General features: G+C 54.3%; 2 protein-coding genes across 3 annotated transcripts; one reads left to right on the top strand and one right to left on the bottom strand.

Moving 5' to 3' along the window:
• Positions 1–339: 339 nt before the first annotated feature.
• Positions 340–4,247, top strand: PHKG1 (phosphorylase kinase catalytic subunit gamma 1). The gene is made up of 9 exons (XM_065731816.1): positions 340–477; positions 934–1,109; positions 1,415–1,469; positions 1,965–2,030; positions 2,218–2,381; positions 2,799–2,889; positions 3,175–3,328; positions 3,412–3,537; positions 3,960–4,247. The coding sequence occupies exons 1-9, from the start codon at positions 395–397 to the stop codon at positions 4,209–4,211; spliced, it is 1,167 nt and encodes a 388-aa protein (XP_065587888.1). The 5' UTR covers positions 340–394; the 3' UTR covers positions 4,212–4,247.
• A 150-nt stretch (positions 4,248–4,397) lies between these two features.
• SUMF2 (sulfatase modifying factor 2) lies at positions 4,398–7,810 on the bottom strand. 2 transcript variants are annotated; one of them, XM_065731812.1, is made up of 9 exons: positions 7,756–7,810; positions 7,401–7,557; positions 7,207–7,321; positions 6,801–6,845; positions 6,474–6,624; positions 6,092–6,147; positions 5,610–5,694; positions 5,093–5,255; positions 4,399–4,800 (listed from the first exon to the last, which is right to left on the bottom strand). In XM_065731812.1, exons 1-9 carry the CDS (start codon positions 7,808–7,810, stop codon positions 4,695–4,697), a joined length of 933 nt encoding a protein of 310 aa, XP_065587884.1. In that variant the 3' UTR covers positions 4,399–4,694. The 2 variants fall into 2 exon arrangements, with proteins under 2 accessions (XP_065587885.1, XP_065587884.1); XM_065731813.1 differs by lacking the exon at positions 6,092–6,147 and having other exon boundaries at positions 4,398–4,800; positions 6,571–6,624; positions 7,756–7,764.
• Positions 7,811–8,017: the final 207 nt, after the last annotated feature.

Below are 8,017 nucleotides of genomic sequence, written 5' to 3'. Positions count from 1 at the left end.
AGGGAAGAAAACAAAGTGCTCCTTTGGGGAGGTTCAGGTCCTGGCTGGGAGCCGCTGGCACCCGGGGAGCGCTGCCCTGCCCGACCCCACAGCTCGGCCCTGGCTGACCCCGCAGTGCTGGCACTGGGGAGCTGGCTCTCCTCTCTCTCTCTTTCCTTTTCACGCCATCTTTTCCTACTTTTTCTCAGCCAAAAGCCATTTTGGACGACTTCACATAATAAGCAGAGTGGGGGGGAGGGGAAAAGAAGGGTTAGAACCAGAAATAACAGGGGTGGGAAGAAGAGAGGTGGATCTCGAGGCTTTGCGGGGTCCCTGGGTGCTGGCGTGGGTTGATGTTTTGGGACCATCAGAGCTGTTGTCCCCGCAGCCCTGTTCCACCTGCCAGGACCCAGCCATGACGAAGGAGGAGGACCTCCCAGACTGGAACACATCCAAGGAGTTTTATGAAAAATATGAGCCGAAGGAGGTTCTGGGCAGGTAAAGCTCAGTTTTGGCAAACTGTTTTGCTTGATCGCAGCAGGAATCTGATATGATCAGAGCCCATAGCACCACGGGGTTAAAAATAGCACAAAGCAGCACTTTCCATCTGCTCAAAGTTTGTCCCTCTGAGGCAGGAAAACACCACGGCCCTGATGTGTGTCTGCGGGGCCAGGCAGCCTGTGGATTCACAGAATGGTTTGGAGTGGAAGGGACCTTAAAGATCACCCTCTTCCAACCCTGTGCACACCCACAGTGCCCCAGCTCAGGACCCTTCCCAGGAGCTCACACCACATCCCTCTTAGTTCATAGAACAACCTGTGTTGGAAGGGACCCCGAAGGACCATGGCGTCCATCTCTTAGCTGTGGGAAAGCAATTCCATGCTGCTCCTTCGTAGCACGTCGTCCAAACGGGGACAGGAAAGCACCTCAGTGTCCCTGTGCTGTTCCTGGCAGGGGGGTGAGCAGCGTTGTCCGCCGGTGCATCCACAAAGCCACCAGGCAGGAGTACGCCGTGAAGATCATCGACATCACGGCGGGGAACATATCCCCCCAGGAGGTGCAGGAGCTGCGGGAGGCCACTGCCAAGGAGATCGACATCCTGCGGAAGGTCTCAGGACACCCCAACGTCAGTGAGTTGGGGCAAGAGGGTTTCTGGCACGTTTACTCTTTGAGGCGTGCCCAGGAAGGGCTTTGGGGTGGTGTCCCTGGATCTCATTGTTCCCTGAGACCTGTGGTCCTGGCATGATGCTGGGCACCTGCCCAGAGCATCCCCTGCTCCGCCTCCGCCCAGGCTGCCTGGCCATCTCCCTCCTGAGCTCCCCCTCAAAATGCTAACATTAGCTCGTTAATTCAGTCAGCAATTAGATCAGCAATTTTTAGTCTGTTAGTGGAAAGGAGCATTCTGCACAATGCTCACAGCTCCGTTTCGTTGCAGTCCAGCTGAAGGACAGCTATGAGTCCAGCACCTTCTTCTTCCTGGTGTTCGATCTGTAAGTACCAGCTCCCCAAGCCCCATTTGCCCCCATTTCTCCACGTTTCCACACTGCAGACAGCCTGAACTCTCCCTAGTTTTCTACAGCTCCAGTGGGGCAAAGCAGGACCACAACTGGGTCTTGCTTTAGGTTGGAAGGAGCCGGCTCACGCAGCCTCAGCACTGCTCCCTCCACCAGCAGCAGCTCAGGTTTCCCCATAACCTTTGGTGGGAGCTCGGGGTTATTTATATGCCCAGCAGGACCAGGGCTGGCACAGTGCCTCGACTCATGGCACCAGGATGCACCCTCTGGTCCCTTCCAAACCCTGCCTGCTCCGTGCACAGCCCTTCCTCCTCCTGCTGCCTGATATTCGGGAAGATATCAAGGCATTTTAACCCTTCTTTACTAATGGGTCAGCTTGTCATTTTATGCACTGAGTGCCGTAGGGCTGCTAAGGGTCAGCGACTCCTAGGCAGTCCTTGGCTTGAGGCTGATTTCCCCTCCTGCATACAGGATGAAGAGAGGGGAGCTCTTTGACTACCTCACTGAGAAGGTCACCTTAAGCGAGAAGGAAACCAGGTGAGGCTGAAATCCTGCTGCAAAACCAGAGTCACAGCCTTCATCTGGCATGAACAAAATGCCACCTGAGCTGTGGCCCTGTGCTTGGGTGTCAAAGCTTTTGCACAGGGGTGGAGCTATGTGGCCCCCATCCCTGTCCTTGTCCCCATCCATGGGCACTGGGAGTAATGCTGTTGCCCATCCCCAGGAAGATCATGCACGCGCTGCTGGAAGTGATTGAGTACCTGCACTCCATTGACATTGTGCACCGTGACCTGAAGCCAGAGAACATCCTCCTGGATGACGACATGAACATTAAGCTGACAGACTTTGGCTTCTCCTGCCAGCTCCATGAGAATGAAAAGCTCAAAGGTGGGTGCATGGCACTCACACAATGCCTGTGGTGAGCTGGTGCAGCCCCCTCCAGCCTCGCTCCTTTCCATGACAAAAACACTGCAGTGTTTTTTCTACTTTTTTGTCCTTCAGTTGACCCACGTTACTCCATTCCACTGAGTTTTTCCCCTCTCCTGCCCTGCAAAGAGCAATGTAATCAACCACAGGCATCTCCTTCCAGCAGCACCCGCACTGCTCTCCTCACTCATGTGTTACGGTTCATTATAACTCACCAACTTAAGTCAGCAGCCAGATGCACACAGGGTGCAGTCCCTCCCTGCCATGACCATCACTGCAAGGATCTGAACACATCTTGTTGCTCTGTGGGATGAGTTGCTTCAGTGTGCCACAGCTCTCCCTGCCTCCCTAAGGGAATGCTCTGCCCCTGTCTTGCAGAAATCTGTGGCACACCTGGCTACCTGGCCCCCGAAATCCTGCAGTGCTCCATGGATGATGAGCACGAGGGCTACGGGAAAGAAGTGGACATGTGAGTGAGATGCCCTCAGCCCTCAGGGTGATTGCACATGGAGCATGGTTTGAGGCCCTGCAGGAATTGCTCCTCGTTGGTATCAGCTTTAGGGTTTGTGAGGAATTGAATAATGCATGAGAAAATGCTCCTTGGGGCTGCGGGGGGCTGTCCTGGTGAGCAGCAACCCCTGGATGCACCCACGTCCCATAGAGCTGCTGGAACCTGCACCCCATTACCTCCAGTCTGGGGTATGGATCCTTTGGGTGCTGCTGGAGTTTGGTGTGTCGTGCTGGGTCCCTGCAGGTGGAGCACTGGGGTGATCATGTACACGCTGCTGGCCGGCTCGCCTCCCTTCTGGCACCGCAAGCAGATGCTGATGCTGCGGATGATCATGAATGGGGACTACCAGTTTGGCTCCCCGGAGTGGGATGACCGCTCTGACACCGTCAAGGACCTGGTGGGTGCTGAGGGATGGGGAAATCCAGTGGGGTTAAGCAGGTAGCTGGGATGGTGTGGGGTTAAACCAGGGCCGTCCTGCAGATCTCCCGGTTCCTGGTGGTGGACCCACAGCGGCGGTACACGGCAAGCGAGGCGCTGGCACACCCCTTCTTCCAGCAGTACGACGTGGAGGAGGTCCGGCACTTCAGCCCCTTCCGGAAATTCAAGGTGAGGGTGGTGCTGGGAACCGGGACCCCAAACCCAGGAGGAGAACGTGGAAGGGGGGCCTGGCTGGGTAGGGAAAAACGGTGTTTGATGGGGCTGACGGAGCTAGGCTTTGGGAGGATGCAGTACCAGGGTAAGACCACCTCTTATGCCTATACAGCCTCAAAGGAGAACGTAGAGAGGTGGGGGTCAGGCTCTTCTCCCAAGCAGCAAGGAAGAGGGCAAGAGAAAACAACAGCCTCAAGTTGCACCAGGGAAGGTTTAGGTTGGGTATTAGGAAAGATTTCTTCAGAGAGACCACGAAGCACAAGACCAGATTGCCCAGGGAAGCAGTCAGAGCTACCTCCGGGGATGGGGGCAAGGGGCGTGCAGCTGTGGTGCCTGGGGACAGCACTTAGGAGTCCCAACTTCCCTCTCCCCCGCAGGTGATCTGTCTGACCGTGCTGGCGTCCGTCCGCATTTACTACCAGTACCGCATGGTGAAGGCGGTGACGCGGGAGCTGGTGGTGCGGGACCCGTACGCGCTGAAGCCCATCCGCAAACTCATCGACGCCTGCGCCTTCCGCACGTACCGGCACTGGGTGAAGAAGGGCGAGGCGCAGAACAGGGCCGCGCTCTTCGAGAACACCTGCAAGGCCGTCCTGCTCACGCTGGCGGCCGAGGAGGAGCTGTTCTGACGGCAGCATCGCTGCTGCCCCAGTTGGGTTTGCTCGGAGTTGAGGCAAGTAAAATATTTCTGAACCAGGCAGTGGTTTGTGCGGTGCTTTTTCTCAAAGCTGCGTGCACAGATGGCTGTCATGGGTGCTGGGTATAGCCCAGTTCAGGATTTCTCCAAACTCGATGGAAGGAGATCCTGCTGTCCTCACTCTGCTGTGCCTGAGGCTCCTGTGCCATCAGATTTGGGGTTGGACACATGGAAACAGCCCTGTGTGTGCTGCAGACACACCAGCAGGAGACATGAAATGCCTGCAGCACCCATGGGCTGTTAGAAACACAACACCTGTTGTTTCCAGTCACTGCTCAGCACCCAGACATGTGCAGAAATGAGTTTTAGGCCCAAAGTATTCTTAAAACTTCACTGGTTTAATGAAAATGGCTTCTGGGGGTTACTGTCCATCTCCACAGGAGAAACTGCCCTCAGGTTGTGCCAGGTGCCCTCCTCAGAGCTCAGGTTTGGTTCTGCTGCTCTTAGTGGTGCGACTCGGGATGTCGGCAGCACAGCGAAAGCTGAGGTTGTCAGAGGCTGAGTCTGGTGTGTTCCCCATCCTGGGAAAGATACTCAAGTGAGGTATCAGACTGGAGAACGTGACCCTGTGTACCATGCTGCCACGTAGACCTAAGCTTTAGTAAGGCACTGAATTACAGATACTTGATGGAAAACACAAACTATTTGAGAAGCAATTAGGAATGAATTTGTAGCAGTAGAATTTTTAGTAGTATCTACAGAATATATTCTTAAATGCTTCTCAACAAAATCTGGATAGGAGCAGAGAAGCATCGAGTAACCCCTTCTTACACAGCCGAAGAAGAAATCGCCGCAAGCAGCGCTGGCACTGACCTGGTGGTGATGTGAGCTCGGTGGTTCGCAGACCCATCCGCGGTGTCGATCCACGAGGCCCCTCTCAGCACGTGCATTGCCTGAGCGTGCGGCCGGGGAGGGCCCGGCGGCGTGTACTGCGAGGCCGTCCACTCCCAGGTGTTCCCCAGCAGGTCGTAGAGCCCTGAGACAGAAGGTTCCCACAGAATCACTACTGCTGAAAAAGACCTCTAAGATCATGAAGTCCAACCCCACTCCTCCCCACCACGCGGCACTGAGGGCATTTATTTTCAAATAAACCACACAGAAGAGCAGAATAACTGCCTGATAACGGGCATAGGATGACACAGCGCATTGAAGTGCTCCAGCTGCACATCAAGCTGCAGTAACAACACTTTCAATGGGCTCAGTTGCACTACTGAGATGCCAGTGTGACCCCATTTCACATTTGAAACTGGTACAACTACGGGGTTTACAAGTAATGTGGAATGGAGAGCAGGTGGCACCCCCAGAGCCGGGCAGTGATGCCTTTCCGTACCGTAACTGTTCTGAGGTGAGAATGCAGCCACTGGGGACACACCGTGATAGCCATCCTCAGCCGTGTCCCCCCTTGGGAAGTCACCCTGGGTGAGGAAAGATGACACTGAGCAAAGACCCATTGCAGAGAAGAAGAAAAGCCCTGCTCCTTACAGAAAAAATAAAGCCTAACTACACTTAAACAATGGGAATAACCCTTTGCTGTAAATTAACCTGGCACATGGCATTTACATCCAAACAGATCAATCAACTGAAGTTATTGTAGGGGAAAAGTAATCATCTCTGCAAAAAAAGGTAATGTGTAATTTTCTGGGAGAAGTGAAATCCCAGTTCTCCAGGACACTGGGCTTCATCTGCTCCCTTGGGGAACCCCCCAGGAGCCATGTCCAGAACCACACAACCAACTCCTATCACAGCAGCAGGTTCTGCTGTGGCCAAGTTGATCACTGCCCAGCAGGGCCTGGGCAGCTGATGGGAGCTCACCTGCCACAGGTTGCTGCGGTTTGGCTGGAACTTGTTTCCCCAGGGATACAGCCTTTCTGTCAATGGAGAAGAGAGTTATACCAGGATCCTCTCATTTGTTGTGGCTGCTGGTCCCTGCTCAGCTTGGGATGCTCCTACACATCCACCCAATGACATTAAGTGCTTCACTGAGGGAGACACGTTAAGCCACCATTTATCCCATTTATTTCCAGGCTTGATTCAGCCCTCGGACCAACCCCTGGAAGCATTTCCATATGGAGGCTGAGGCAGCTCAGAGGGACAGACAGGAGTTGGACTCAGTGATCCTTATGGTCCCTTCCAACTCAGGACATTCTATGATAGAAAGCTACTTGATGTGGGCAAAGGGCGGATCCCTACATACGCTCCAGCCCGCCCCGGGCAGCGAACTCCCACTCCTCCTCAGCTGGGAGCCTCTTTCCCTTCCAACTGCAGAATGCCTGCGCGTCGTTCCAGCTCACGTGCAGCACTGGGTGGTCCAGTCTGTCTGCGATGCCAGAGCCAGGACCTGCAGGCTGCAGATTGCAAAGATCTTAATTTTAATTAATAAATTCAAAAAAAAAAAAAAAGGGGGGGGGGAGGGGGAAAAAAGGATGGAATAGAGCGCAGGGAGCTGCACAGAGGAACCAGAGGCGCTATTCTGCCCCTACTTTTAGGAAAGAACTCACCACTGTGCCTGATTCTCACCCACCTGTCGCCAAAAAGCCCTCTCGACTGGCAGCCACCAAGGAGCAGACTGAGAAAGGAAGCAAAGTGACACTGGACCCCAGAAAACTGATCCTCCCCAAATACCCTTCAGTCATCCTATGGCAGTGCACAGAAAGAGGTGGATGTGTTATTCCGTGAACCATTTGAGCTGGATCACTGTGAATCACAGAATCATCAGTGTTGGAAAAGACCTCTCAGATCCCCAAGCCCACTCCACCATGCCCTCTGACCACATCCCTCAGTGCCATGTCTCCATGGTTCTGGATCATCTCCAGGTACAGAGACTCCGTGTCCCCTGGGCAATCACCACCTCCATCATTGAGAGCTGACCCCATTACATCACCCTCGCACTGAACCCTCTTCAAGCACCATGTAGGCTTCAGATTTACCTCCAGTTTTTGGGTGACTTTTTTTTTCAGCTCTTCTGATACGAAATCCTCAAAGACAAAGCTCCAGCCAAACGCTTCCGCTTCAGTTTTGTACTTCTTTTCTCTGACAAACTCCCTGGCACAAACACAACATGCTCAGGCACCCGTGGCAGAGCTCTCCAAGAGCTGCAGCAGCAGCAGTGACGCCAGCTCACCTGAAGTCCCTGTTGGTGACGGGGAACTTGTCAATAGCAAAGGGCTTCACTGTCACCTCCCGGATGGGCCCCTCCTCATCTCTGCTCTGCGTGGAGCTGGAGCCCATCTGGAACTTCCCCCCGGGCAGCTGCACCATGAGCTCGTTGCTTCCAAACACTGGAAGTGAAGCAGTCAGTACAAACATTAACGAGTAAAACTAAACGCACAACACAGCGTTTCTTATTTGCCAAAAAGCCACTTCATTCACTGCAACGCGACAAGTGGGCGCAATTAGCATTTATACAGGTCTGCCGCAGGGGGATGCAGGAAGCCAGGCAGCGGCGTGAGCCGAAGCAGCACGCACTCTCAGCTCACCCAGCAGAGCGCAGCTGCAGCCCAGCACGCAGCGAAGCACCGACGCTCCGCACATGTCCCTGCAAACGGAGCCCAGCAGCGCCGAGAGGAGAAAGCATCAGCAGCGGACGGCTCTGACCCGGAAGAGCTTCTCTCTACGGGAAGTGCTTCCGGGACAGCAGGGATGCACTTCCCTCACGCCGCACCTACCACATGTGCTTTCCGATTACAGCACGTAAAGCTTTTCTCCTTTTGTAAAGGGGTACTTTCATGCCACATTAAT

This window comes from Cyrtonyx montezumae, unplaced genomic scaffold (assembly GCF_038088225.1).
Source record: "Cyrtonyx montezumae isolate F1298 unplaced genomic scaffold, pur_monq_1.0 scaffold_15, whole genome shotgun sequence".
Taxonomy (NCBI): Eukaryota; Metazoa; Chordata; class Aves; order Galliformes; family Odontophoridae; genus Cyrtonyx; species Cyrtonyx montezumae.
This window is presented reverse-complemented; position numbering and strand designations above follow the sequence as displayed.

Excerpts from the sequence above, each read along its gene's own strand:
- SUMF2 (XM_065731812.1), bottom strand. The coding sequence starts at position 7,810 with ATGTGCGGAGCGTCGGTGCTTCGCTGCGTGCTGGGCTGCAGCTGCGCT. Across the intron at positions 5,695-6,091 it reads ACCGCAGCAACCTGTGGCAG|GGTGACTTCCCAAGGGGGGA; the intron begins GTGAGCTCCCAT and ends TTCCTCACCCAG. Across the intron at positions 5,256-5,609 it reads CTCACCTCAGAACAGTTACG|GGCTCTACGACCTGCTGGGG; the intron begins GTACGGAAAGGC and ends CTTCTGTCTCAG.
- PHKG1 (XM_065731816.1), top strand. The coding sequence starts at position 395 with ATGACGAAGGAGGAGGACCTCCCAGACTGGAACACATCCAAGGAGTTT. Across the intron at positions 2,890-3,174 it reads TACGGGAAAGAAGTGGACAT|GTGGAGCACTGGGGTGATCA; the intron begins GTGAGTGAGATG and ends GGGTCCCTGCAG. Across the intron at positions 3,538-3,959 it reads GCCCCTTCCGGAAATTCAAG|GTGATCTGTCTGACCGTGCT; the intron begins GTGAGGGTGGTG and ends TCTCCCCCGCAG.